The 27498-nt window shown below is 28.5% G+C and overlaps 9 protein-coding genes and 1 pseudogene across 9 annotated transcripts; all 10 read left to right on the forward strand.

Moving 5' to 3' along the window:
• The first annotated feature begins 3001 nt into the window (after window positions 1–3001).
• On the forward strand, window positions 3002–5071 carry LOC130668785 (titin-like). Its single transcript, XM_057471253.1, has 4 exons — window positions 3002–3162; window positions 3496–3626; window positions 3810–4053; window positions 4140–5071. Exons 1-4 carry the CDS (start codon window positions 3049–3051, stop codon window positions 4788–4790), a joined length of 1140 nt encoding a protein of 379 aa, XP_057327236.1. The 5' UTR covers window positions 3002–3048; the 3' UTR covers window positions 4791–5071.
• Window positions 5072–6110: 1039 nt separating this feature from the next.
• LOC130667363 (apolipoprotein D-like) lies at window positions 6111–7613 on the forward strand. Its single transcript, XM_057468876.1, has 4 exons — window positions 6111–6224; window positions 6318–6448; window positions 6582–6761; window positions 7466–7613. The coding sequence occupies exons 1-4, from the start codon at window positions 6111–6113 to the stop codon at window positions 7611–7613; spliced, it is 573 nt and encodes a 190-aa protein (XP_057324859.1).
• Window positions 7614–7935: 322 nt separating this feature from the next.
• LOC130667364 (uncharacterized) lies at window positions 7936–12791 on the forward strand (annotated as a pseudogene).
• A 1334-nt stretch (window positions 12792–14125) lies between these two features.
• LOC130668791 (apolipoprotein D-like) lies at window positions 14126–15450 on the forward strand. Its single transcript, XM_057471260.1, has 4 exons — window positions 14126–14283; window positions 14844–14965; window positions 15049–15219; window positions 15292–15450. Exons 1-4 carry the CDS (start codon window positions 14173–14175, stop codon window positions 15422–15424), a joined length of 537 nt encoding a protein of 178 aa, XP_057327243.1. The 5' UTR covers window positions 14126–14172; the 3' UTR covers window positions 15425–15450.
• Window positions 15451–16104: 654 nt separating this feature from the next.
• LOC130668788 (apolipoprotein D-like) lies at window positions 16105–17220 on the forward strand. The gene is made up of 4 exons (XM_057471257.1): window positions 16105–16421; window positions 16487–16617; window positions 16706–16879; window positions 16969–17220. The coding sequence occupies exons 1-4, from the start codon at window positions 16314–16316 to the stop codon at window positions 17105–17107; spliced, it is 552 nt and encodes a 183-aa protein (XP_057327240.1). The 5' UTR covers window positions 16105–16313; the 3' UTR covers window positions 17108–17220.
• Window positions 17221–17448: 228 nt separating this feature from the next.
• Window positions 17449–19341, forward strand: LOC130668789 (apolipoprotein D-like). The gene is made up of 4 exons (XM_057471258.1): window positions 17449–17655; window positions 17728–17855; window positions 18828–19007; window positions 19089–19341. Exons 1-4 carry the CDS (start codon window positions 17545–17547, stop codon window positions 19219–19221), a joined length of 552 nt encoding a protein of 183 aa, XP_057327241.1. The 5' UTR covers window positions 17449–17544; the 3' UTR covers window positions 19222–19341.
• Window positions 19342–20221: 880 nt separating this feature from the next.
• LOC130668786 (apolipoprotein D-like) lies at window positions 20222–21796 on the forward strand. The gene is made up of 4 exons (XM_057471255.1): window positions 20222–20351; window positions 21101–21231; window positions 21318–21488; window positions 21566–21796. Exons 1-4 carry the CDS (start codon window positions 20244–20246, stop codon window positions 21723–21725), a joined length of 570 nt encoding a protein of 189 aa, XP_057327238.1. The 5' UTR covers window positions 20222–20243; the 3' UTR covers window positions 21726–21796.
• A 399-nt stretch (window positions 21797–22195) lies between these two features.
• Window positions 22196–23629, forward strand: LOC130668787 (apolipoprotein D-like). Its single transcript, XM_057471256.1, has 4 exons — window positions 22196–22862; window positions 22928–23061; window positions 23150–23323; window positions 23410–23629. Exons 1-4 carry the CDS (start codon window positions 22755–22757, stop codon window positions 23549–23551), a joined length of 558 nt encoding a protein of 185 aa, XP_057327239.1. The 5' UTR covers window positions 22196–22754; the 3' UTR covers window positions 23552–23629.
• Window positions 23630–23931: 302 nt separating this feature from the next.
• Window positions 23932–24891, forward strand: LOC130668790 (lazarillo protein-like). The gene is made up of 4 exons (XM_057471259.1): window positions 23932–24086; window positions 24157–24287; window positions 24371–24541; window positions 24610–24891. Exons 1-4 carry the CDS (start codon window positions 23979–23981, stop codon window positions 24743–24745), a joined length of 546 nt encoding a protein of 181 aa, XP_057327242.1. The 5' UTR covers window positions 23932–23978; the 3' UTR covers window positions 24746–24891.
• An 813-nt stretch (window positions 24892–25704) lies between these two features.
• On the forward strand, window positions 25705–26918 carry LOC130668417 (apolipoprotein D-like). The gene is made up of 4 exons (XM_057470707.1): window positions 25705–25872; window positions 25954–26087; window positions 26195–26365; window positions 26665–26918. Exons 1-4 carry the CDS (start codon window positions 25765–25767, stop codon window positions 26795–26797), a joined length of 546 nt encoding a protein of 181 aa, XP_057326690.1. The 5' UTR covers window positions 25705–25764; the 3' UTR covers window positions 26798–26918.
• The last annotated feature ends 580 nt before the right edge of the window (window positions 26919–27498 follow it).

Below are 27498 nucleotides of genomic sequence, written 5' to 3' on the forward strand. Positions count from 1 at the left end.
GACGTAGTGTATGATAACAGAGCAGGTTAAATATTTGCACAATAAATGTAATGTGATACTAAATAATAAATAAATAAATTATTATTGTTTAGAAGTACGCGAGATTTATAATTGTCTTATTCGCAGGCACGTTAACATCCAGTTAGATGTTCGGAATGATTTTTTTTCTTTTGTTAATGTTTTTTTCTCTTCGAATCTAGGATTCTTCTGAACCTAAACAATGATAGATTGTACCTACTATGTAAAGATATTTATAGTGTCGATTAACGACATAAATTATATATGTAAATATATATAATTAAAGTTATTGACCCAGATATTCGAGTATTTTTTTATTAATTTTGGTATCTCATTGGCGAAATTATTATTTTCTATTTAAAATATTTGAGAATTTAAAATAAGTTTAAATTTTGATTGGAGAAAATTTAAAAAAATTTTAATAGTTAAGAAAATCTGGGTAAAATTAATGTAGTTGTAAGTATTTTACAAGCGAAGTTATCTTCGTATGTTGTCTTAGTATTCATAGATTTATAATAAAATAAACTAATTTAAAAAAAATAATTTTTTTCTATTTTATTTGTCACAAAAACCTAAAAAATTTATTTTTCAAAAATTAATGTCAACTAAATCGTTTATATTTTTTGTAAATATATAAATAAATTAAAGAAATATTTGATTAATAAAAAAAAATATATAGTTTTTATTCTTGTGCCTGTGTCTAACGGTTAAGATTAATTGTGTATCTTGAAGGCAAAGAACAGAACACGGGTCAAAAATAAACCTTGATTTAGACTTGGTTTACCATTGGAGCCGCTTTTCACAAGACAAACTCAACTTTTTTTTACGAAGATATAAAATACATCGAGTTTTTGCCTTGGTGTAGACTTAACTGGCTTACTTAGTCACGATTTAAGACGAAAAAGTTGAAATTAAGTCGAAATTGACTTGGTTTAGACTTATTCGACTTGAATTATAAGGCGAAAGAGTCAAAACTAAGGTGAATGACTATCGTGCTCGAAATAAAGACGAATAAGTTGAAACTACGATCAAAAAATACAAATAAGTTGAAACTAAGATGATAAAAGTTCAAAAAGTTGGAAAAAATTTAATTCAAGTCGAAAAAGTCGAGATCTTATCAAAAAATCGTCGGCACATCATGTACCTGAAGATCGAAATGTTTTTCGCGTAAAGAAAAAAAATTGGAAAGTAAAAAAATCTACTGGATGACGAGATTTTTGAAATGTTTCGTATATAGATGTCGATATGTCAGCTAAAAATTTTAGGCCACCTCTAGCCTCCGGAATTATAACTCTTAAGCAGTCAAATTACCTAAATTTTTTTAATTTTCGTTGCAAAAAACGTTTCGATCTTCAAGTACATGGCAAATCGATCTTCAACAGAAAATAAGGTGACGCAAGTCTGAATCAAGTTTTATTTGTGTCCCGGGAAAAATTAAAAAAAAAATATAAATAGTTAAAGACCGTTAACGGTGGGCTCAACTCCAGCAAAGCATAAGAGCGTATGCAAAGCACATTACACTAGACTTGGATCGGTATTGAGAAGAGGACTTTATGCAAGTAACGATTCCGCGATAAATAATTAATGTCTCGCGAGCCAGCAGTACAGACACTAGTATGTAGTATATATATTTCCTGAATCTCTCCCACTTAATGCGACATCAGTCACCTGTAAACTATTATGCTATTCTCAACTACCACCGGTCCTGTATAAATCTCAGCTATTTATGGAACTGCACGTACACCCCACGAATCGACAAGTGCAATTCAATTACAACTTACTATTGAATTAAATATGGCACACCCTGGTGGTGTATTATTAGAAATTATATTCCAAGAAACTTGTTTTACCTTGCTGCTTATATTTTTATCAATGCGTAATTGTTTAGTGTGAAAAATTTATTTATATCATTACTATAATTTTTAAAAGTTTTCCTCCAGATGAAATTTTTAAACCGAAGATTAAATCATAAAATTTAGCAACAAGTTCACAAAATGATCATTGAGTTATCTTATATGGTTAATAATTTACACACACTCATAAACTTAAAGTTGAAGAGCAAGACAAGGCAAGAAGTGAAGAGAAGAGACAAGAGGGCTTTGACCAGCGTACCAGGTTGTCCGCAAAAGTTCAATATACTCTCCAGGACTGGTAATTTTTTTGTATCATCATGCGTTCCTTCTTCTCAACACGCGAACTTCACCTCTTAAATGAAAAAATAAGTAAAAGTATATTCAAGGTAAACAAACAACATACTAAAGCCCATATAATCTCGATAGTCTACAAAAAATTCCATCCTCTACTTGTTGCCGAGTACCTGCTAATTATCGATTTTCTAAGCTACGAAAAATTTTTTACCCGGGATGGATGAAGGCAGAAAGAAAGTACCAAATGAGGATTAAAAAATCCGTTAATTCGATAGATGAATAACGCGCCATGTGTCCTTGTGGTTATGATAATTATCTCCAATAACCGGTAGAGATGTTGAGATGTTGCGTTTATTATATTTGCGGAGGTCATTGGACTATTGCTCAATAAAAGCCATTAAAAGGGCACGTGTAGTCTTTGGGGATAATTTGAATAAGTGTAAATGCTTGTTAGACAAATTATGTATTCACGTCATACTCTTATAGGTATCGAGGCTCTTAAAACAATGAAACCTTTCAGACGATCTCGAGATCAAGATGCTGTTGCAGACTTTTAGATTCCTTCAATGACTCTGATTGTTTACTGTCGGATTACTAAGAAGGCAGACGTGTAGTGCATCTGAGGATTTGCTGGCCGATTGACTCCAAGACCGGTACCGTAACCTAAGACTGCGGTAATGACGATGGGACTTTACTAAACCTGAGGACCAACGTGGTAGTTAGATAGTATATATATATAGTATATATATAATGTAAGTATATGTATAGAAAGGACGAGAAGAAGGTATGGGGGAATAAAGTGTCCGGTCAACGCACCCTGCCTTTTGCGGATAATATATAAAAGCCACGGGGATTGAGCATCCTTACACCAGATCAACAAAATATGCTGAAGAAGATACTTCTTGTTACGTATGCCCTGACTATTGTCAGGGCTCAGGTGCCTAGTTTAGGATGGTGTCCTGATTACGTACCTATGGCTAATTTTGATATTGCAAAGGTATTTATTATTATTTTAATTAAACATTCAATTTAAATTACAACTCACTAAATACCCGTACGAAAAAAGTATATATCCGGGATATTTACGGGCAAAACTGAATATATGTCTCATATATGCGGCATATATTCAGATTTGCCCGAATACATACGGATATATACTTTTTCCGTGCAGGTAATTAAATACAAATTAGAATTTTTATCATTACTGCTATGAAATTATTTAATTAAGTATTTATGTATTTAATTTTTATCAGATTTCAGTAATTGATTATATTTTAGTTGCTTAAATTAATCATGAAAATTATAATAAAGATAATAATTGTTACTGTAGTTCCTGGGAACGTGGCATGAAGCCGAAAGATATTTTCAACTCTCAGAGGTAGTATCACGTTGCGTGATGGCTAATTACTCACGCGGTCATGATAATAAATTGCGTGTGAGCAATGAAGTTACCAACAGATTGTAAGTAATTGCTTAATTTATTTTATTATTTTAAATTTATTATTTAAATCATTAAAAACCAGCGTTAATCACTATTTAAAATGATTTATTAGTTTTTCAACAGCTTTATTAATTAACTATTATCATAATAGTCTTTTTTATAGCTGGTAGTTAAAAGTAAATGAATTTATTATTAAATTTTAGTACTGGAATAAAACGAGTTTTAGAGGGTGAAATAAAACCGGCAGCTTCAAAAGCTGAAGAAGGAAAATTACATATTAAATATACGACTGTTCCACTAACACCAGAAACATCTTATGCAGTTTTGGATACCGACTACAAAAACTATGCGGTTTTGTGGAACTGCAATGGTATTGGCCCATTCCATACACAAAATGCCTGGATTATGACGCGAGAACGTATTCCTTCTGGTGAAGTTTTACAAATGGTATTTAAACATACTAATGATAATTATTTATTTTGTTTGATATTTTTTCCGCTGATAACTAAAATTTTTTTTAATAAATTTAACAGGCTTATGGAGTCTTGGACAAATATAAAATATCAAAGACATTTTTCGTTAAAACAGACCAAGAAGATTGTGCCTACTTGGATCAATTCAAACCCGTTGAAAAACCAGCTGAAAAACCAGCTCAAGAAATGCCACAAGCTGAAATTCCTGTTGAAGCTCCCCAACAATTGAGATCAGCTATTATACCTGACGAAACACACATTAATAGTATTAAAGAGGTTGAAAAAGTTGAGGAAAAACCTGCCAACAAAATAGAATCCACTGTCAATGCAGTAAAAACTGAGGCTAAACCAGAAGAGAAGGAAAAAGAAGAAGAAAAAGAAAAAGAGACGATTGTTGACAAGAAACCGGTGATTGTTAAAGATGAAAAAGTTGATGCTGATGAAAAGATGACACCGGTAACAGTTCCAGAAGTTATTTACCAAAAGAGTTCTGATAAAAATGAGGAAAAACCTGAGAAAGACGAAAAAATAATTGAGAAAAAAGAAGAAGAGAAGAAAACGGAGAAAGCTGATGCAGTCGCTGTTGAAATTCCGAAAGTGGAACCCGTTGTTGCTGATACACTTGATCCCAAACAAGAAGAACATGATCACAGCAAAACACAAACTGTAGATGCACCAAAAGAAGAGCAAAAAATTGAAAACAAAGTTTGATTGATATTAATAAAATTAATGCGCAAAAAAAAAGTTTTAATGATAAGTAATATTAAATAATTGATTAACTGTTCCAATAGCGGTATGAGTTTATAAAACCAGTCTTCGGTTGTCAAGTTCAATGTTACTTTCCCAGATTACGTATTTAGTTTGTGTAGACTGAATGATGTAAAAAAAAAAAGAAAAAAAAGTATATAAAAAATAAAAAATACAAATGTTTAAAAAATATATGTTAAAAAATGTACAAAAAAAAGTGTGAATAAATTGTTACATGAAAAATATTTATTTAAATTATGATTATTGTTTTTTCTATCCAAGATTTTTTAATCCCTAACTAATAGTTCTATTTATTTATTTAGATTTTTTAATATCGAAAATGTTCTAAGGAGTTTTTAAAAATTCAAATATAAATAATTATTGATACTTATTAATTCAAGAGTTACGTAATTATTTCTTTATCTTTTCATTTTGATTCTACTAACTGCTTAAAGTAATAAAAAAGATTTATTATTAAGACTTTAATAAACAAAAACAGAAAGTTTAAATAACCGTGACTTGCAATCATCGCGGCAATGAAAATTACCACAAGATTTGCAATAAATCTACTCTTCCGTATTCATAAATAAAAATTAAAACTTATTATTATTATTGCATACAAGTATTAAAAAAGGAGTGCAGAGTTATTGAATATAAATTAAGATTTAATAACATATATAATCACTAATTGTAATTACCAATGACGGATGACGTATGAAAAATAAAAATTATTGCTTATCATAAAATCATAAATAACTGAACAAAGTCTCATTAGATTGTCAGAGTAATGGGAAGAAAAATAAACGTTATAGTTGATGGTAAGATTTAAAATTTGCGGTACGTCTGTCGGTGTTTATTGAACCCTGTCGACATTACCGTTACTGACCTACTCCCTGATAAAACATCTACCAGCGGAGCCGAGAGTATTTGTTGGTCGTTGGTCTCCAAGGCCAGTTAAAGATACAAGTTCACCAGAGAAGTACGTAAGAGTTGGTGAGGAATTAAATTAACTCCTAAATATTAACTAACGTCTGCTCAAAAATCAGCCATCAGGACATTGCGCTCGATTCACGAATTATCGGTCAAGGCTTATTGAGTCACGCGGAAATCATCAAAGTACGCGACAGGTCATTGCCTTTTAATTTAAATAATTTAATTACTCATTCGTTTATTCAATTTTTATTATCGTATATTAAATTGGTATGAACTTGTATTGCTAATTGCAACTGATTAATTTCACTCAATTACCGTACAGTTAATTGTAGAAGTTACAAAAGCTTAATAATGTTTTGGATTTCTTTGATCTTGTGTCTGATGGTGGGTAGAATCGAAGGTTTATTGCCGACATTTGGAGGCTGTCCGGATGTTAATACTATTGATAAGCTCAATGTTACAGAGGTATGTTAATTATTTTTAATTTTACTGTTAATTACTTTATTTTTAATTTAATTTATAATTTTTGTTATTAACATTAATATTTTTATTTTACAGTATTTAGGAAAGTGGTATGAAGCTGAACGTTATTTTTCGATAATTGATTTTGGGGCGAAATGCGGTATTTTTAATTACACCAAAGAAGATAATGGATCATTAAAACTCGTCAGTTCACAAATATCGTCAATGTATGTTTTTTTGTAATTTTCAAAGTTAATTATATTTTATGATAGACAAACAATATTAGAATAAGTTATCATCAGTTTGAGTGATTAATCAATTAATGAATTACTAATCATTTTTTTTTTTTTTTTTTTATAGAACGGGTGTAGAATCGACAATTGAAGGACGCGCGAGACCAATTGAAAGAGCTGACGATCCAAAATTTACGGTATCATATCCATCGTTACCGATTCAATATGCTATGCCCCATTGGGTTTTGGGAACTGATTATGACAACTACGCCGTGCTGTGGAGTTGCAGTAACATCGGTATTTTTAGGTAAAAAAGTTAAAATAATAGAAGTGATTGTGAAAAAAAAAATCTGAAAACCGCCTGAGACCCCGCGGGCCAACCCCAAAACTTCTCGCTCAGGGAGCTCGTAAACATTGTTACTTGTAAATTTTTTAACTCTTCGAGCTCAAAAATTTGTTAGGCCGGTAAAACATATCTTCACTGAAAAATTATAATTTTTGTCCCACTCAACAAGATTTAAAACTGATTACATGTTGAGGTGAATCGGGCAAGTGGTTTAAGAGTTATATGCAAAAAAACAAAAACAACAAAAATTTTTAATTTTTATTCTTCATATAACTTATAAACTACATGACCGATCTACTCAAAAATCTATTCAATTTTAAGTTTTGGTGAGCTCGTTCTATTGCCACTAAGTACGTTCAAATCGGTTGATTCGTTCCAAAGATATCGTCGGACAAAAAAATGTTTACACACACACACACATATATATATATATATATATATATATATATATATATATATATATATATATACACGGATGTACATCTGGGAATAGTCAGAATAGCTTCCTAGGACCTCAAAACGTCGACATCTGATGAAAACGCGATTTTTGAAAATCGGACCAAAACCAATAACTTCCCTTTTTTTGAAAATTTCCAATTTTCTTAACGGGAAGTTAAAAAAATTTGTTTCATTTAAATAAAATTAATGAATGTTTTTGTTTTTAGTATGCGGAGTGCTTGGATTTTAACACGAGAAAGACAACCAGCAGTTCCGGTTCTTGAGCAAGCGTACAAAGTTTTGGATAAAAATCAAATAAGCCGCGCATACTTTTCACGTACCGACCAAAAAAATTGTCCAATAATTTCAAATTAAAATTATTTATTACTTTGATTTATTAGTGAAATTAAATTTCAGTTTGTATTTTTTATTTATTATTAACTTATTTATTGTCATATATTTATAAAAAATAAATTATATTTATCTAAAAATCATTTTAGTATTTAATTCAAAATTTTATATATTATTTGTTGGGGAAAATCGATAAGTATGTAAAAAATATCTATTGCAATGCAGTCTGTCAGTCTGTCGTCAATCAACACTATCTTTTATTTAAAGCAATAATTATATTAATAATTAATATTTGAACGATAAGCTTTGTGTTCAAAAGTATAAAAACCGAATTTATAATTTTAGATCCCAATAGTACTTTTGCCTCGTCTCAAGTTAAAAATATTTATTGAATAAAATTTTTAAAAATGTTTGCATTGTTTTACTTCTTGGCTCTTATTGTTGGCACTTTCGCTCAAATTTCGCGACCTGGATCATGTCCAGACGTGAAGCCAGTAGAAAATTTTGAACCAAAGAAAGTAAGATTATTTTAAGTAACTGAAAAATTATTTTCAACAAAAATCAAAAATTAAATTATCACTATTTACTATTAGCTTACAGGAATGTGGTACGAAATTAAACGCTACGATAATTTCTATGAGCTTAATCACAAGTGCACTTGTCTTAATGTGACACTAGGATCATCTAATAGATTAAAATTAGCAGCACGTTCTATGAATTCGCTGTAAGTTATTAAAATTATAATTAATAATGAATCGTAAGTATGGATAACTGGGGCTTATTTTCTTTGTTTATTTAATCGGTTATTTGAATTAATCTGGTGAAAAGTTTGGAAAATTTAAATGTTGTAAAGAGTGACGAGAATTTTTAGGGCTTTGAGTTCTCAGTAAAATGAACTCAAACTTTTTAAATCAAAACATAATTTTTGTATAGGCCAAAAATAAGTTGAATGTCGGTTCTAGAAATCCATTGTAAAAAATTTGCGGAGTGAACGCGGATTAAATCCGGAGGGAAGTTTATTTTAAAATTCAAACTCCAAATCGGAGTGTATACGGACTTAAATGAAATCCAGACCACTTCGAAATCACTTCATTGAATTGACTAACTTCCTATTTACTCCGTATGCGGAGTAATTTTTTTTCAAAAACTCCGAACTCTGAGTGGGTTCGGATTTAAATGAAACTCGTAATCACTCCGAATTCATTCCAAATTTTTTACAGTCAATTTCTCAGTAATAAAATATACTTTTGTCATAAATTATAGTTCAGGATCACTATCAGATTGGTCAGCAGTAGCAACTCCAATAAAAGGAAAATCAGTACCACAATACCGAATAAAATTATCAAAATATGCAGACCCACGTAATTCGGTAGCAACAATCCTCGATACAGATTACACGAGTTATTCAATTGTTTACATGTGTCAAGAAGTCGAATCTACCCAGTAATTTTATTTATTTTATAACAAAAAAAATCAATTACGGTTTTCACTCATCCACTAATCGATTGATTTCTTTCTAGTTTGATTTACCTATGGCTCTTTTCACGTGAAAGAACTCTAGGCCTCAAAACATTGGGACAACGTTTAAAAATCGAAGCTGCTAATCATCTGCCAATAGGAGATTTAATCCGCGTCGAACAAAATTGCTCTAAATAAAAATTTAAATATAATCATATTTACATTAAAGAATGTACTATGAAATGGTAGTGTAGAAGTGATTTTTAAATAAATAAATAATCAATGCGATGCATTGTCGAGTGATAAGATTAACCCGTTGTTTGATTGAAACCTGTCGGTAGTTATCTACATATGAATTTTTAAATATTTAAATATTTTAGTATAAAAAAAGGAAATTCTTAAAATTTAGTTCAGTTGAAATTTTTCATCCATTATTTTCAAATCGTACGAAAAATTAATAAAATGTTATTTATCATTATATTTTCATTATGTACCAATTCATTAGCCCAGTTATTAGATATCGGTGGGTGTGCCTTCACAAAACCAATGGAAGATTTTAAAATAAAAAATGTAATGTTTAATTCAGTTAATTACTACACTGGAAAAAATTCGCGGAGTGAACGCGGATTAAATCCAGAGTGAATAAGGATTTAAATAAAATCCATTATCGCTCCGAATTTACTCCCGATTTTTTAAAGTGTACTCCCAGGTCAAAAATAAAACTTGATTTAGACTTGGTTTACTAAGTCGAAATTTGGAGCCGTTTTTCACAAAACAAACTCGACTTTTTTTACGGAGGTATGAAATATATTAAGTTTTCGCCTTGGTTTAGACTTAACTGGCTTACTTGGTCACGATTTAAGACGAAAAAGTTTAAATCAAATCGAAATTGACTTGGTTTAGACTTATTCGACTTGAATTATAAGGCGAAAAAGTCAAAACTAAGGTGAAATAATTTTTATATATTAAGACGAAAGTAAGGCAAATAAATATGTACCTGAAGATCGGAACGTTTTTCGTGAAACGAAAATAAAAAACGAAACGAAAAGTAAAAAATCTAATGGATCTAAATTTTTGAAATGTCTCGCATACGCGCTAATATGTCAGCCGGAAATTGCAGGCCACTCCTAACTACCCCTTCAGCAGTCAAATTACATAAATTTTTAATTTTCTTTGCGTGAAAAACGTTCCGTTCTTCAGGTACATAAATAAATAACTTTTTTCGACTTGGTTCAGCAAGTCAAAAGTAAGATGAATGACCATCGTGCCCGAAGTAAAGACGAATAAGTTGAAACTAAGATGAAAAAAGTTCAAAAAGTTGAAAAAAAAATAATTTAAGTCGAAAAAGTCGAGATCTTATCGAAAAATCGTCGGCAAATCGATGACTTCAAAAGAAAATAAGGTGAAGCGAGCCTGAATCAAGTTTTATTTTTGACCCGGGCTCTCATTAAGGACAAATTAACAAATAAATAAAATTAGTTTGCAGGTAAATGGTATGAAATAGAGCGTACAGCAAATCCAAGTCAATTTGCGGAAATGTGTACTAGTTTTAATTACACATTCAATGAAAATTATACGACGCTAATAATCCAAGGGCACGCTGTTAATTTTTTGTATGTCAATCATTAAATAATATTTACAATTAATAATAAAAAATAAAAATAACAATTATCAGGTCAGGAGCAATGCAACATTGGGAGGGAACCGGTTTTGTAGACACTAATAATCCTGCAAAGATGAAAATTAAATTTCCATCGGTTGCTGATGTGAAAACTGTAAATAGTATAATTATTGATACAGATTATTCTAATTATGCGGTTACTGTTGAATGTCCCAGTAACAGACAGTTGTAATTATTATTATTAACTACTTATATATTTATTTTTTGTTTGTTTAATCATTATTGTGATCAGTCACAAGTGACTCATGGCTTTATAGTATTGATAAAAAATGTATGAATAAATAATTGAACTTTTTTCAATAGGCACAAAAATGGTTGGCTGTTGTCAAGGACTCGGCACCTCGATAAAAAATATATTCTACACGGCCGAAAAGTTTTACGCGAAAATGGTGTGTCGAAGTATAGATTATTGTCTATCGATCAACGAAATTGTCCTCAATAATAGAAGGAAAAACTTAACTGCCGTCATTTCGTTTTATTTTATTTATTAATTTTTTTGTTGTTGATATTTAAGAGCTGAATGTTACACTTGAATAAATAATTGTTGATTCATGAATAAATATTACTAAGCATATTTAATCGACTCATTTGTTATAATTATTTAAAGTGTCATGCATGTAAGTTAATAATAAGCTTCGATAAAAGTTAAAAAAAATTATAAAGAACTTCCTGGAATCTTATTGAGTTTTCGCTACATACGCTCAGTTCGATAACAAACATTACCACCACGAGCAATACATTGTATAGATATTGAATAGTAATATACTTATATATGCCGTGTTGTATTTACCTTGAAATCAATCTACGAGATAACAAAAATGCGCGGTTTGTCGAGCTATGCCGTCAGTTCTACAAGCGTATTCATAGCAAATTGGTGCTCTTCGTTTTTATTCTCGCTACATAATACTTTTTTTTTCATCATTTAAAATGAAGACTTCACTTGTAATTACGTTCGTTTTTATTTCAATTACTGGAGCTTTAGCTCAATCATTTAATGTAGGACCGTGTCCTAAAGTGAATACGGTTGAAAATTTGAACGTCGAAAGCGTAAGTTTTTTTTTTTACTGTAACTAGATGATAAAAATTATTGAATAATATTTTTTTAAAAACATTTTAAAGAATTTCAGGGAAAAAATTTTATTTTTTCGCGTAAAAAGATCATTTATAGAAATTTTTTATTCACTTCGAAATTTTACTTTCTGTCAATCTACACTTTTTTTTTCAGTATACAGGACTTTGGTATGAAAACGAGCGAAGTTTTCCAATGGTTTTTGAATTTGGCGGGAAATGTGTTACAGCTAATTACAGTGCCAATGATGATGGTACATTAAAAGTTGTTAACCGACAACTTTCATCAATGTACGTTAAAAATAAAATTTATTATTTCCAAAATGAATATCATTTGTTGTGTTTAATTTAAATGTCTAAAAAAATGTATTTAACTTTTCAGAACTGGCTCGGAATCATCGATAGTTGGTACAGCAAAAGTAGATGATGAAGCATGCAATAATACGACCTGTGGTAAATTGAAAGTTACCTTTCCAATGCCGGTGGTAGGTGAAGTAGAAGGAACTTATTGGATTCTCGATACAGATTATACAAGTTATGCTGTAGTATGGAGCTGTACTAATTTTGTAGTTGCTCAGTAAGTAAAAATTTACTCAGCGTTACCCCAAATTATAACTTAATAATAATAATAAATATTTATCACAACTTATTGACTTTTTTTAGTACATCCTATGCTTGGGTTTTAACCAGAGATCAAAACCCCTCAGAAGCTGTTTTGAAGAAAGCTAAGAGTCTATTTGAAGATAACAAAATCGAGTATCTTTTTATGACCAAAACCGATCAAGAAAACTGTCCATAATTTTTTTTTATTCAATAAAAAATAATCATGTGTTTTCTTTTAAAAATGTAATTTTGGAAAAAAGCCAACTATTGAACTGCGCTGTAATAAATAATCATAATTAAGTTAATTTTATTGCTGCGATGCACATGTTTTATTTTTTAAATTTAGTCTGCATGTACTTTATAGCTGAAGAATCAAAATTTATGACAACGTACTTTTTTTATTATTCCTTTATTTTCTATTCCCGTTTCCGGTTCAATTACTTACATCGAATGACAATATGCAATACGTCATAGACATCTATTTATCGATAACAACAATAATAGACTCGGTCGTAATTTCATATATTAAATTTATCGAATTCATAAGATAACAAAACTTGTAAATTGTCGAGTCACGCAATCAGCTCTTTTGTTGTTACACACTATATACGATAGTTAAATTTTAATTTTTTTCATGACAGGTAATTGTTCAAGTATTCAAATTTTTTAATAAAAAAAAATAACGTTATATTAATAATGAATTTTTTAAATAAAAATTTTTGAAATATCTAGAATTTTTTTATGTATAAAATAAATATTCTAATATTTCTTTGATTAATGGGTAAATGTGTAACAGCTAATGATAGAAATGATGACGATAGAACGATAAAAGTTAATAATCGATAATTGTTTTTTCAAAGTACGTTGTAACAAAATTTAATAATTACTGCTATTTATAATTACGTCAGTTATTTTAATGGCTTATGTTTTTAGTAAATAAGTAAATAAATAAATATATACGAATATTTTTTTTTCCTTAATGTACCCATGAAATTTTTTTAATTTGTAGGGTTCTAAATATTAATAATAAAACGTATTCTGTAATATGGAGTTGTACAAATTTGCATTTTCTCAGTAGAATACTTCAAATACTCAACTAATCTTTATTGCTTCATATATTATTCTATATATACTTGAGTTTTTAACAAAGAATAAAAAAAAACATTAAAAAGCGACTTTAAGTGAAGTTAAAAATTTCTTTTAGAATGAAAATATCAATTATTTGTTGATGACAAAAACTGTTTGAGAAAATTATCCACGATTTTTATTATTAGTTGCAATACTATTCAAAATAAAAAACAATATCGGTATTTATTTATAAAAAACATTAGTTTAAATTTTTATTTTTTTAAAAAAATAGGTTGCACGTTAAGATTTAAAAGTAATAACTGATAAATTTTAACGACTTGTTTTTAACCCACCGGGTATGTGAATGACCTAAATGATATCACGTTATTGTTTTTAAAAACCGAATAAAAGTTGGTTAAAAAAATAAACGAATTTCATATCAATATCTATCATGATAAATAAAAAAAAATTAAGTTATCAATTGATAAAAAAGGTTTATTAGTGGAATTTTTACTTTCATCGTTAATTATTTATACTCAGTCATCAAAATTTTTTCAACTTGATTAATTTTTTACGAATAGAGTCTAAGATAGCGTAGCCGAAATTTAAAACGAAACGGAATAAAAGCGATAGATTCTCAAATTGCTGCACAGTTTTCACTAATTTATACCTCAAGAATAACCAACGAGATAAATAAATCGAAATATGTATGTCCTAACTATTATTTGCTGCCTTATTGCTGCAGTTTACGGTCAACGCGTCGGAATTGGTCCTTGTCCTACAGTTAAAGCTTCGAAAACTATCGATATTGATAAAGTAAGTTACATATTTTTATAATTATTTACATATAAAATAAAATAAAATATTCTTCTTACCCGGCTCAAAAATAAAACTTGATTCAGGCTCGCTTCGCCTTATTTTCTTTTGAAGTTATCGATATGCCGACGATTATTTGATAAGATCTCGACTTTTTCGACTTGAATTTAATTTTTTTCAACTTTTTGAACTTTTTTCGTCTTAGTTTCAACTTAGTTTTGACTTTTTTGACTTATAATTTAAGTCGAATAAGTCTACATCAAGTCAGTTTCGACTTGATTTAGACTTTTTCGCCTTACATTTCAAGTCGAATAAGTCTAAACCAAGTCAATTTCGACTTGATTTCAACTTTTTCGTCTTAAATCGTGACTAAGTAAGCTAGTTAAGTCTAAACCAAGGCGAAAACTCAATGTATTTCATATCTCCGTAGAAAAAAGTCGAGTTTGTCTTGTAAAAAACGGCTCCAAATTTCGACTTGGTAAACCAAGTCTAAATCAAGTTTTATTTTTGACCCGGGTACATACCATTGATTCAAATTAATAAAATAAATTGTCAATTAGTATTCTGGAAAATGGTACGAATGGGAAACGAGTAATTCTTTGAGTAGCATATGTTCTTCGTCTACTTGGACTAAACATTCAGACAGTATAATTACAGTCGTACATCGTAGTATTTCAAAAATGTAATGCTTTAATTATTTTGTAATTAATTTTGAATCTACTTGGACTTATTTGTTTTAAATTATCCAATTTTTTAATATTGCAGTACTAATTTGGAATCAGGAATTATTGGTGACGTAACTATAAATGACGAAAAAGTAAATGTGCAGTATAATATGCCTATGGGTCGTAACATTGAAGTAGAGTACAGGATTCTCGATACTGATTATGAAAATTTTTCTATTCTATGGAGTTGCTCAAACTTCAAGCTTGTGCAGTAAGTTAACAATTTTTGACCGAGTAAATTTATTAATTTCGATTAAATGATTTACTGATAATTTATTTGTAGCTACACTCATTTATCGGTACACGTAAGAGATCCCAACGTTGAACCGAACAATTTAAAAATTGGAGTAACAATAAAAGAAGCGGGAGTTAATCCTCCGCCAATGAGAAAAGTTGACCATTCGAATTGCCCATAAATTTTGAAGATTGAAAAAAAAAATTATCGTCGCACTTTTACGACAACCTCATGATTGAGAAGGATGCCGCATGATTTAATCACCAATATTATAGAAAAAAATGTTTGCTGCTATTGTGTACTAGAATATTATGTTAAAAATAAACTTTGCATTATTAAAAAAATAATTTTGCACTTTATTCCTATAGCAATGAAATATTTTTCGACGAGAAATTATTTGAATTATTTTTTAATCAATGTTTTAATATATCACACTTATATCTGTATTAATTTTTTTTTAATATAAACACGTTATCATAATTTAAAAAAATGAATTTTTTCTGAGCGTCCCAATTTAGTCCAATCGACTTCTGTGTAATTAATTTTGATTTTAATGGAGTATTTAAAAATATAAAACAGCTGATACAATAAGTAAAAATTGCAGTTGACATATAATTAATTCAATTTTAATATAAAAAAAACACATCGAATGATTTAAGGTGAAAAGTGAGAACTGTAAATTCCTTAATTTCTCAATTCTTTTAACTAAAAAAAAAAAAACAAAAATGATGCTCAGGTTAATCCTGTTGTAATCGATAATTTGAAATGAAAATATCCGAATCATTTTTTAATAATTGGCGTGTTTATGCTTAATATTTATTAAAAAAGTAATATTTAAGTTAAAAATATTAAAACAACTAATACTTCTTCATCAAAACAGACATTGATAATATGATGATTTTTATATAAATGTTTTGATATTTTTTCATATCTTGTGATCAGTAACGTGCGCTTTTATAAATGCCAAAAAAATATTTAATAACTTCAGAAATTATTTTTTTGCTCGAACGACATTTGCTTTATAAAATCACTGGTTTACTTTTAAATCAATTGATTCATTTAACAGGAATATGTTGCGTGAATTGATAATTTTATCTTTTATTGCTGGAGCAATTGGGTTAGCTTCGGAATCTGATAAGTGCCCAGTTATAAAACAAAGATTCTGGAATTTAGATCGAGTAATTATAAACGAAAAATAATATATTCAAACATAATAAATAAATTATTGAATAATTTATTGTAGTATGCCGGAACATGGTACGAATATAAGAGAAGTTCAAATAATTGGGCCAGGGCTGACAAATGTACTACAGCTGAATGGGAGAGATTTGGTTTCCGGGTGTTTACTGTTATTTGTGCTGGTATTTCAACAATGTAAATGAATATTTTGTTAATTACTGATATTATTATCAACTCTATTTTTTTGAGGTAACAATTTTTTCTTTGATATTCAATAATTTAGTGATAATGGGGATGTAAGAACTGTCGCCCAACTTACGTACGAAAATCCTCGAAATTTGACTATGACTCATTTCGTTCCCGTTGTGGGTGTGGTAAAAGGAAGCTACGTAATTCTTGAAACGGACTATGATAATTATGCTATCGTTTGGAGTTGCGTTGAACAAGGATCTCGACAGTACGTCTAATTAATTAAATAAATTGTGGACTGAGTATTATTTATAAGAAATTTTTGACTTTTAACTCTCAAAATTATTTTTTTTACAGTATTTCATATTATTGGTATATGACAAGAGAAGCTAAACCTTGTATGGATATTGATCGAATAGCGCAAAGAGTAATTCAAGAATATGGTCTTCAACCTGAATCTATGGCTAAGGTCGATCATGATAACTGTCCCTGCTAATGATTTATTTGATATGTACTAATTAACTGATCAATAAAAAAGAGTTAAATATATAATTTATGAATTTAAATAGTTATTTTCTTTTTGTTGTTATGTACAATTAAAACTTTTAGGAACTACTCGTCAAGAATTTTTAGAGGCTAAACTTTATTCTATTTTTTAAAAATAATTTGTTTTATTTTAAACTGAAAAATTTTCATAAATTTTTTGCTGCATAAAAGAATATTTAATTTGCATACACGTATTTACGTAATGACGAATAATGAAAATATTAATAAAACGTCGTTGTTGATTTAAAAATTTTGAATGAAGATAAATTTTATTGACAAGCGAATAAAAAGTATTGATAACAAAGACGATCGTCTTCAGTTATTAAGTGACATTCCTGGTTAAGTGAATAAGTTTTTTAAGATCAAAAGTATTATAAATTGAAGAAAATGTTGTGTATATTAATTATTATTTTTTTGACTGACGGCGCTTTCACTGAGTCAATAAGTCCAGGTCACTGTCCAAATATAACATTGGATAGACAATTGGACCTAAGTAAAGTTAGTATTTTAATAATAATACAAAATATAATGATTTTGTTGGCCACTATTAAAAATTCGATATCCTTTTAGTACCAAGGGCAGTGGTATGAATACAAAAGAAGCTCTATTATTTGGAGTAATGCAGATAAATGTACGTCATTGAAATGGAGGAGAATTGGAAATCAGTGGACTATCACGTCTTCAGGCATTTCATCATTGTAATAATCTTTTTATTTTTTTCAAGACCCATTTTTTTTTAAGATCCATAAAAATCGATATTCAATCGTAAAAATTTATGATAGTTTATTTATATTAACGAATAATATCAAGGAACCCCGTGATGATCAATCAGGATTTTCGCGTGTCAACTTAACAAAGGTCACAAGTTTAACAGGCATGAAAAAAATTTATTGCAAGTGAAATATTGTGCTTGACTTAATTTAAACTCGTGTGAAAACTGAAAGTAACCAATGATTGGTATCGATTCCCCAGCCGATGAAGCAGATAATCGCTGCTGATTTTTAGCCAATAATAATTACCGACCATTAATAAGTAATTTACTACTGAATAGCCCCTGATAGCCAAGTTGGCGAGGAACTGGCGTGAAACTTACAGCCGCAACTAGACGCCAAGTTGGCCGCAAAAGTTGGTACTTCCAAAGTTGATAGACACTTTCTGAGAAAGTTGGTTGCAAAAGTTAGAAATCCAATAAGTTGACGGTCATTTTCTGAGAAAGTTGGTGGCAAAAGTTGGTTGCAAAAGTTGGTTGCAAAAGTTGGCAATCTATAGTTGACGGAAAGTTGCCTTCAACTTTCTCAGAAACCTGCATTCCAGTTGCGGCTCCATACTGGCGCCAGATTTCTCAGAAAGTTGGCGGTAACCTGTAGCCAAAAGTTACGAAAGCTAAAGTTGTGAACAACTTGTTGTTAAGTCGGTCGCAAACTAATGAAATACCAACTTTTGGACGAGAAATCCTGGTTATCAGGGAGCTTTTCCTGATTTTTGAAATTTTATTTTTTTACTGATTCAAATCTATTTCAAATTAAAGTTAATCTTTGAATATTGCCGACATTAAATACCAAATCCTTCAAAACTTTAAGCAGAATTTTATTGCGACAAAATAAAAAAAAGTAAATAAAACCATTCATTGTTTAATTAAATTTTTAATAATAAAAACTTGAATATTTTAGGGCTAATAGTGGTTCAAAGTCAACTACATTTTCAAAAACGTCACTCATCGGTAATAGTAAAATTGGTGTCACGAATTATTCAGCTGTTTTGGGTGTATCGTATAGAGAATATTATATTCTTGAGACAGACAACGAAAACTATTCAATTATTTGGAGTTGCGAAAATAAAGGAAAAGGACAGTGAGTAGATTGATGATTTATTAGATATTTTCACGTAAATATTGAGCGTTTTATTTTTAATCTTTTATTTGTATTTATTAGCATCAGAAATGCTTGGATCCTCACAAGAAAAATAAATCCCACGGTAAATATTGAAAAAATAGCTAAAAGGGTATTTGGTACGCATTGCATTGAAATGCCGCCAATGTCAAGAGTCGATCACTATAATTGCTAAAAGTATTAATGAATTTTGAATTTAACCAAAATGTAAATCAAATCTAGAATAGTAATTATTTATTGTATTAGTCGTACTCAATAAAAAAGCGTAAAGAATTTCATTTGAATAAAAGTTCAATTTTTTCATTAATTTTGCTTATTTTATTTGATTTGATTTAGTGATTATTTTGAAATTTTATCACTCAAGTAGTGTCAGTTAGAAAATAAAAGTACTTCGTTTACTTTAATCTCTCTAAAAAACTCATTTTTACGCTAAAATATATAAAAATATTCCGTAAAAAATTTGCGAACCGAACGCAGATTAAATCCGGAGTAAATGCGGAATGATTACGGAGCGGATAATTTATTATTTAATATTTATTTAATATCCTCGGAGTGAAATTCACTTCGGAAAAGAGTTTATTTTAACATTAAGACTCTGGATAGGAGTGGATGCAGATTGAAAAAAAATCCTCATCGATCCGTAATGACTCCGCTGAAAAGACTAACTCCTTATTTACTTCATATGCAGAGTGATTTTTTTAAATATTCAGAAACTCCGAGTGACGGATTCAAATAAAATCTGTAATCACTCCTGATTTTTTACAGTGTATATTTTGACGTAAATTCATAACTTGTGTTTTTTTTAACAATAGAATGTCTCATTAAATAATGAATTCTGACTTGTTATTAAAAATGTTCAAATTTGATATTTAAAAAATACCGATTAACGTACGTTTTATTTAAAATTGTAGAACCTCACCGTTTCTTCGAAAGAATGTTTTTAACAATACAAAAACAAAATCACTTTATTTATATTTAAATATTATTGTATACTCTTATTTTCCGACGTGTTAATGTTTTTCAATGAAAAAAGAAATATTTTGGCAAGTGAGCGGAAAAATTTTCACGTCAAAACATCCTTAGCACGTCGACGGCTAACAAGGGATATGTCTATAAAAGCGCTAATATTAAAAATCCGGTTATTTAGTTGATCGGAATCAATCATCTGAGAATATTGAAAAAATAATAATAAGCAAAATGTTACGTCTTTTAATAATTGGGTGTTTAATTGCTGGGGCTTTTGCTCAATCATTTAATGATGGACAATGCCCGCGTATACCCGTTGAGCCAGTTGATCCAAGCAGAGTGAGTTGTTTTTTTATCTCAAATTATTTACTACACGAAGAGAAATTAATTATTGTATCTACAATATGAAAATTGTAATTTTAACTATCTAAAATGGTAATAACATTTTTCAGTGGTTATAATAATTAGTATTACTATTGAAAATGATAACAGTTACAATTAATGATGGTAACGGTTACTATCGAAGATGCTAATTGTAATTATTAAAAATTATAATTGTGTGTGTGTGTGTGTGTGTGTGTGTGTGTGTGTGTGTGTGTGTGTGTGTGTGTGTGTGTGTGTGTGTGTGTGTGTGTGTGTGTGTGTGTGTGTGTGTGTGTGTGTGTGTGTGTGTGTGTGTGTGAAATTAATCACTTCCTCAGTTAAACAAATAACACATAGACGAGCATCAGACTATAACGTTTATATTTTAATTTTTTATTAGCTTAGATAGTCATCATTATTTTGGCTAATAGTAACCATTACCATCAGGTTATTAAGAATTACGATTTTTTATAATTTTAGTAATTATTTAAGAAAATAACAGTTATAATTTCTGGTTATCATAAATAACTGTAAACTTTACCATAAAGATGGTAGATACTACCATTCGGATTGTTTATTTAATAATTTAAATGATATTATCAATCATATAATTCAGTTTAAAAATTGTACTATAACTTGATGGTAACTTTTACCATAAAATTTTCTCCGTGTATGATTATAATATATTTTAAATAAATTTTTTACGATGGAATTTATATCTTTAGATGGTTGGAGAATGGTGGGAGTATCAGCGTAGTAGCAATAACTGGGATAATGTAGAGAGCTGTGCGAGAGCGTATTGGAATAAAATTGAAAATGGTGTATTAAAAGTTGTTTTTACTGATATTTCCTCGCTGTAATTTAAACATTTATATATATTATTTAAAATATAGATGCTTATACGTTCTGTTGAATCTATTTCATTAATATTTTATGATTTAGAATCAACGATAACTCAACAGTTGTATCGGAAATAGCTATGGAGAATAACGCGATGTATGTAACTGTGCATTTACCAATTTTGGGATCTATTAAAAAAAAACACTTCGTACTTGAGACAGATTATGACAACTATGCAATAATGTGGGCCTGCGAATATCAAGGATCTCAATAGTACGTGGATAAATTGAAACAATTAACTAAAATTTACTTTTTTCTTCTGCCTATTTTCTAATTCATAATTTTTCCAGCACGACTGTCGCTTGGGTTAAGACACGAGACAGATTCCCGAAATTCGATATCAATCGTATAGTCAGAAGAGCATTTTTGAAAAGAGGTCTTCCCCTTGTCCAAATGACGACCGTTAATCGAGATAATTGTCCAGAAAGATATTGTTATCTGTCTAATTAAGATCATTTAATTGCTAAGTGTACAAATCAGTGAATTCTATGATGGAAATAAAAAAAATAGCAATAAAATTACGTTCTATTGATACATTTTCTTTTGCTAGTTTAATTTAAACATTTGAATTCAACTATACAAATTGAAAATTTTTAATTTTTGATTTTCAAAATATTTAAATTAGAGATTAAACAAGTATTGGGTATTTATTTAGAAAAGGTTTTTTTGAATAATTTCGTGTAATAAACAAATTTGGAAAATCCAAAAATGTTCATATTAAATGTTTAATTAAATAAATACATTTTTCAAAAAAATTAAGAGATTTTGAAGTTGATAGAGAATCTTATCTGAAAAATAAATAAAAAAAAATGTCTTTTTATTGATTCTTCAAAAATGTATCATAAAATTTTTCAAAAATGTAACGATTAAATATGAGTTAATAGCTTACAAGTTTTCATGTGACAGAAAAACACATTTGAGCTTGAGTTTTATCTTTAATATCATAGCATACTTTCTTATTTCGCGAGGTGTTTGTTTTACTTAATCAAATTAAGTAATAAGTTAATAAAAAAATTTTTTATACCTTATAATTATTTATTAATATAAAAAAAACACAACAATTGATTTAAGCTGAAAAATGCAATTGTAAATCCCTTTATTTCTCAATTCTTTGAACTAAAAAAAAAATTTTTTTAATGATGCTCAGTTTAATCCTGTCGCAATCGATAATTTGGAATGAAAATATCCGAATAATTTTTTAATAACTGGCATATTTGTGCTTAATATTGATTAAAAAAATAATATTTAAGTTAAAAATATTAAAACAACTAATACTTCTTCATCAAAACAGACATTGATAATATGATGATTTTTATATAAATGTTTTGATATTTTTTCATATCTGGTAATCAGTAACGCGCGCTTTTATAAATGCCAAAAAATGATTCAAACTTCAGAAATTGTTTTTTTGCTCGAACGACATTTTTTTCATAAAATCACTGATTTACTTTTAAATCAATTGATTAATTTAAGAGGAATATGTTGCGTAAATTGATAATTTTATCTTTTATTGCTGGAGCAATTGGGTTAGCTTCGGAATCTGATAAGTGCCCAGTTATAAAACAAAGATTGTGGAATTTAGATAGAGTAATTATAAACGAAAAGTAATATATTCAAACACAATAAATAAATTATTGAATATTTTATCATAGGTTATTGCCGGAAAATGGTACGAATATAAGAGAAGTTCAAATAATTGGGCCGGTGCTGACAAATGTACTGGATTTCAATATAAGAGAATTGGATCTGGGGAGTTTAGTGTTATTTGCGATGGTATTTCGACAATGTAAATGAATATTTTATTATTTGCTGATATTATTATCAACTCTATTTTTTTGAGGTAACAATTTTTTCTTTTTCATTTAATAATTTAGTGATAACGGGGTCGTAAGAACTGTTGGCAAACTTACGTACAAAGATCCTCGAAATTTGACTGTAACTTATTTCGTTCCCGTCGTGGGTGTGGTAAAAGAAAGCTACGTAATTCTTGAAACGGACTATGATAATTATGCTATCTCTTGGAGTTGCGTTCAACAAGGATCTCGACAGTACGTCTAATTAATTAAACAAATTGTGGACTGAGTTTCATTTATAAGAAATTTGACTTTTAACTCTCAAAATTATTTTTTTCCAGTATTTCATATTATTGGTATATCACAAGAGAACCTCAACCTTGTATGGATATTGATCGAATAGCCCAAAGAGTAATTCAAGAATATGGTCTTCAACCTGAATCTATGTCTAAGGTCGATCAAGATAACTGTCCCTACAATTGATTTATTTATTATGTACTAATTAATTGATAAATTAAAAATGAAGTTAAACATATAATTTATAAATTTAAATTGTTATTTTCTTTTTGTTTTTATGTACTATTAAAATTTTTAAAAACAGCCTAAGTTCTTACCAATTTTTTCCATAATATAAGTTACGATTAAATATGAGTTAATAGCTTACAAGTTTTCATGTGACAGAAACACACATTAAGTATTTTTGAGCTTGAGTTTATTTTTAATATTATATATAATATTGCTATAGCATACTTTCTTATCTGGCAAGGGGTTTATTTTACTTAATCAAATTAAATAATAAGTTATCAAACATTTTTTTTACGGAACATTAACTCAGTAATGTAAATAACTAACAAGGAAAAAAGGTGTATATAAGACACATATCAGCACTGATAAAGTAATTACTAGCAAAATGTCATGTATATTAATTATTTTGTGCTTAATTTCTGGAGTGTTTACTCAATCATGGGAACCCGGAAAATGTCCTTCAATAGACGTGGAACCAGTTGATATTTGTCGAGTAAGTATCATTTTTAAGCTGAAATTGTTTATTTCAAATAATATTTCTATAGTGAAATTCATTTCTGCAGGTAAGTGGAAGATGGTTTGAGTACAAGAAGAGCTTTGATGTTTATGACCCTGAGGAGACATGTGCGGAAATGTTTTGGAATAATACTGACACGGTTGGGTCACAACTTATTTTTACTTCTATACCAAAAGAGTAATTATAAAATTTCAATGTTTTAATTATTATGTACTTCATACGTTAATTTATATACATTTTATTGATATTTTGTCATTTAGAACCAAAAATTGCTTAAAGATTATTGCCGATGCAACGTTAAATGACAATTCACTATTTACCGATTTCCATATACCAGTTTCGGCAAGCGTAAAGATATATACTTATATTCTTGAGACAGATTATAATGACTATATAATTATTTGGCGTTGTCAAAATCGCGGATCTATGCAGTAAGTTGACACTTTGAAAATACGTGATAATTTTATTGATTAAATAACTAATTAATCACCTTTTTCAGTGCTATCACCTCTTGGGTTAAGTCACGATATGCAAAGCCACGCATTGATATAGATAAAAAAGTTAGAGAAGCATTCCGAAAAAGAGGTCTCAAGATTGTATCATTTGTAAAAATGGATCAAGAAAATTGCCCTTAAAAACTTATTTCGTTCTGAAATATAACACTGGTTACTATAAGATTGTAAAACAATGAATTTGTTCGTAAAAATAACCAAAAAATAACGAAATTACATTGTATACATATTTTTTTTGCAACTCTTCAAATAAAAAATTAAAAATTTGACCTTGCGCATTACGAATTTTTTAATGTAAACCTGATATAACTAGATTCAAATTCACCGACAGACAAGATTTATCTTAAATGTAAAACGAGCACAATACGCAAGTATTAGAAAACTTTCAAATGTAAATTTAAAAATCCCCATACATGAGAAAAAGTACTTGAAGTTTTTTACACGCACCTATTAGTAAGAAGCAAATGATAGAGGTTTTCTCAAACTATTCAACAAATCGTCAAAAATTTCATCGCTTTAGTTGGTACTTCTAGCAAATTAAAGATTTAATTACAACTCAGATTCATTATGAAATTGAGATCAATTAGCCAACTATAGATTTTTACTCTGTAAGAGATGATTCTAAAATTCTTTTTTAGTTCACGAAAAGCTCATACACATTTTTTAATAATCATATCATCAAACGTGTAGCCTACAGAAATTTTCAGGATTGATCTACAGGATACTGAAATATAGTTTCCAATTAAGGTATCATGATGATCATCATATTCGTCGACGAGTATCGTTAGCCATTAAAAACTAAAATTGACTATAATTTATTCTTATGCACATTTTTATAAAGTAAATAATATATGTGTATACATAACGATCAAAAATATTGATTTCACGTAAAAAAAAAATATATATATTTAAAAATTATTTCCTCATGTCTGTTTTTTTATCGTATTTATCCTCCTTGAAATTGTTTGAATTTTTGACCTAAAATTTTTATCAAAAATAAAATATTGTTTGTTTCAAAAATTTAAATATTTATATATTTATTCAATTACTTGGAAAAGAGAATAAAAGGAACTGGCTTCCATAACCATATCTTCACAAGTAAAAAAAATTATTCGAACATTTTTTCAATCTATTAATATAAAATGTTTCTTAACTTAATTATTTTTTTCCTACTGGCTGAAACCTTCATCCAAGTGGCTAAAGCTGATCGTTGTCCAACACCGCAAGTAGAATTTGTAGATTTAGACAAAGTAAATAGAAAAAGAGAGAAGAATATATTGTTTATTATTTTTAACTTTAAATAATCTATTTTTTATTAATTGTTCTATAAGTACGCCGGAGTATGGTATCATTACGCACAAAGCAGCAATAAGTTCGAGAACACTGGGAAATACTCAAAATTCGAATGGAGTAAACCCAACGAAGGAGGAAATTCAACCGTCATTATAACCGAAATTTCAAAAGTGTAATTTAAATTATCTTAATAAATAGAAATCTATCAAGTCTACGTAAACTAAACTCATGTTTTTAGAATGATTTTTAAATTTGTCCGTTTATAAATTCATGTTCTAGGACTTGTGAAGAATCAAAAGTGCCAGCAATTGGGTATAACGAAGGAGATAAAGTAATTAATGAAGTATATGTACCAATTGTCGGTACCATAAGAACAGACCCATGGGTTCTTGCGACAGATTATGAAAATTATTCAATTTTTTATGCTTGTAAAAACGTCGGAGACAAACAGTAAGTTAATTTTATGTACTTTAATGAGTGTAAATGTAGCAGATATCAGACAAATTTAAAATTATAAATAAAGATGGTAAATAATTTAAAAAATAATATTCATAAAAAATGCACTTATTAATTTCAAAATTTTTTAAATGCGCATTTTTTAAAATTTTATTTTATTAATTATTTACTCTATTTATTTATAATTTTAAATTTGTCTGATGTCTGATGCATTCACACTCATATACTTTATATATGAATATCAGTTATTAATAATCGAAATAATAAATACATAATCTTTAAAAAACTTTTAGAGAAATTAATGCGGGGATCTTTACAAGAAGTCCATGTCCCTATTTAAATATATTTTTAATTGCTAAAAGAGTTTACGATTTTTACAGCATAGAAATGCCTAAAATGATAAGAGTTGAACAAGAATGTGATTAATATTTTGACAAAAATATATAGTCAAAAATAAAAACATTTATCATCGAAGCTGTATATTAACTAATTTTGTTGATTGAAATAAACAATCGATAAGATCAATAAAAAAATAATAAGTGAAAAATACCTGCTGTTATTAATTGATTCATTTTATATTTTTTATTTCACACTTGTTGAGTAAATGTGTTCCTTATTATTAATTGAAATATTTGATTATGAAATGATGTATACATTTATTCCAAATCAAATTTTTACGTTTTTTATCTGAGTTTTATTAATAATCAAAAAAATTATTTAAACTCATGAAAATTTATGAGTTTTAATGTAGCAGACATAAGACAATTTTTTAATTACATATAGAAAAAATTAAATAATTAAAATAACAAAATTCAAAAAAATGCATGTACTAATTTTTGAATTGTCCAAATGTGTATTTTTTAATTTTTATTTTATAAATATTTTATTCTTTTATTTTAAAATTTTAAAAATTGCCAGATGTCCGCTAACTTTATTGTGTTCGAAAATTTCAGTTCGATTTAGTAACTATTTTTTTCACTGTCCAAAAATTTGAACACGGATATTATTAAATTTTTTCAATTGTATTTAGACTTCTTGTTGTGTTTGTACGAATACAACTTTTTATTATCATTTGAGTTTCTTTAAAAATTTGATTCGAATAAAATACGGGGTCAAGTGTAATTTTT

Source organism: Microplitis mediator, chromosome 5 (assembly GCF_029852145.1).
Source record: "Microplitis mediator isolate UGA2020A chromosome 5, iyMicMedi2.1, whole genome shotgun sequence".
In the NCBI taxonomy this organism is placed as follows: Eukaryota; Metazoa; Arthropoda; class Insecta; order Hymenoptera; family Braconidae; genus Microplitis; species Microplitis mediator.

Coding starts and splice junctions, on each gene's coding strand:
- LOC130668786 (XM_057471255.1), top strand. CDS start 20,244: ATGTTACGTCTTTTAATAATTGGGTGTTTAATTGCTGGGGCTTTTGCT. Junction 21,232..21,317: donor TTTACTGATATTTCCTCGCT/GTAATTTAAACA, acceptor TTTATGATTTAG/AATCAACGATAACTCAACAG. Junction 21,489..21,565: donor GAATATCAAGGATCTCAATA/GTACGTGGATAA, acceptor TAATTTTTCCAG/CACGACTGTCGCTTGGGTTA.
- LOC130668788 (XM_057471257.1), top strand. CDS start 16,314: ATGTTGCGTGAATTGATAATTTTATCTTTTATTGCTGGAGCAATTGGG. Junction 16,422..16,486: donor GATTCTGGAATTTAGATCGA/GTAATTATAAAC, acceptor AATTTATTGTAG/TATGCCGGAACATGGTACGA. Junction 16,880..16,968: donor GTTGAACAAGGATCTCGACA/GTACGTCTAATT, acceptor TTTTTTTTACAG/TATTTCATATTATTGGTATA.
- LOC130668787 (XM_057471256.1), top strand. CDS start 22,755: ATGTTGCGTAAATTGATAATTTTATCTTTTATTGCTGGAGCAATTGGG. Junction 23,062..23,149: donor TGCGATGGTATTTCGACAAT/GTAAATGAATAT, acceptor TTAATAATTTAG/TGATAACGGGGTCGTAAGAA. Junction 23,324..23,409: donor GTTCAACAAGGATCTCGACA/GTACGTCTAATT, acceptor ATTTTTTTCCAG/TATTTCATATTATTGGTATA.
- LOC130668789 (XM_057471258.1), top strand. CDS start 17,545: ATGTTGTGTATATTAATTATTATTTTTTTGACTGACGGCGCTTTCACT. Junction 17,856..18,827: donor TCTTCAGGCATTTCATCATT/GTAATAATCTTT, acceptor TGAATATTTTAG/GGCTAATAGTGGTTCAAAGT. Junction 19,008..19,088: donor GAAAATAAAGGAAAAGGACA/GTGAGTAGATTG, acceptor TGTATTTATTAG/CATCAGAAATGCTTGGATCC.
- LOC130668791 (XM_057471260.1), top strand. CDS start 14,173: ATGTATGTCCTAACTATTATTTGCTGCCTTATTGCTGCAGTTTACGGT. Junction 14,966..15,048: donor CATCGTAGTATTTCAAAAAT/GTAATGCTTTAA, acceptor TTAATATTGCAG/TACTAATTTGGAATCAGGAA. Junction 15,220..15,291: donor TCAAACTTCAAGCTTGTGCA/GTAAGTTAACAA, acceptor ATTTATTTGTAG/CTACACTCATTTATCGGTAC.
- LOC130668417 (XM_057470707.1), top strand. CDS start 25,765: ATGTTTCTTAACTTAATTATTTTTTTCCTACTGGCTGAAACCTTCATC. Junction 25,873..25,953: donor AATTTGTAGATTTAGACAAA/GTAAATAGAAAA, acceptor TTGTTCTATAAG/TACGCCGGAGTATGGTATCA. Junction 26,366..26,664: donor AAAAACGTCGGAGACAAACA/GTAAGTTAATTT, acceptor AAAAACTTTTAG/AGAAATTAATGCGGGGATCT.
- LOC130667363 (XM_057468876.1), top strand. CDS start 6,111: ATGTTTTGGATTTCTTTGATCTTGTGTCTGATGGTGGGTAGAATCGAA. Junction 6,225..6,317: donor ATAAGCTCAATGTTACAGAG/GTATGTTAATTA, acceptor TTTATTTTACAG/TATTTAGGAAAGTGGTATGA. Junction 6,449..6,581: donor AGTTCACAAATATCGTCAAT/GTATGTTTTTTT, acceptor TTTTTTTTATAG/AACGGGTGTAGAATCGACAA.
- LOC130668790 (XM_057471259.1), top strand. CDS start 23,979: ATGTCATGTATATTAATTATTTTGTGCTTAATTTCTGGAGTGTTTACT. Junction 24,087..24,156: donor AACCAGTTGATATTTGTCGA/GTAAGTATCATT, acceptor TCATTTCTGCAG/GTAAGTGGAAGATGGTTTGA. Junction 24,288..24,370: donor TTTACTTCTATACCAAAAGA/GTAATTATAAAA, acceptor TTTGTCATTTAG/AACCAAAAATTGCTTAAAGA.
- LOC130668785 (XM_057471253.1), top strand. CDS start 3,049: ATGCTGAAGAAGATACTTCTTGTTACGTATGCCCTGACTATTGTCAGG. Junction 3,163..3,495: donor CTAATTTTGATATTGCAAAG/GTATTTATTATT, acceptor TTGTTACTGTAG/TTCCTGGGAACGTGGCATGA. Junction 3,627..3,809: donor AATGAAGTTACCAACAGATT/GTAAGTAATTGC, acceptor ATTAAATTTTAG/TACTGGAATAAAACGAGTTT.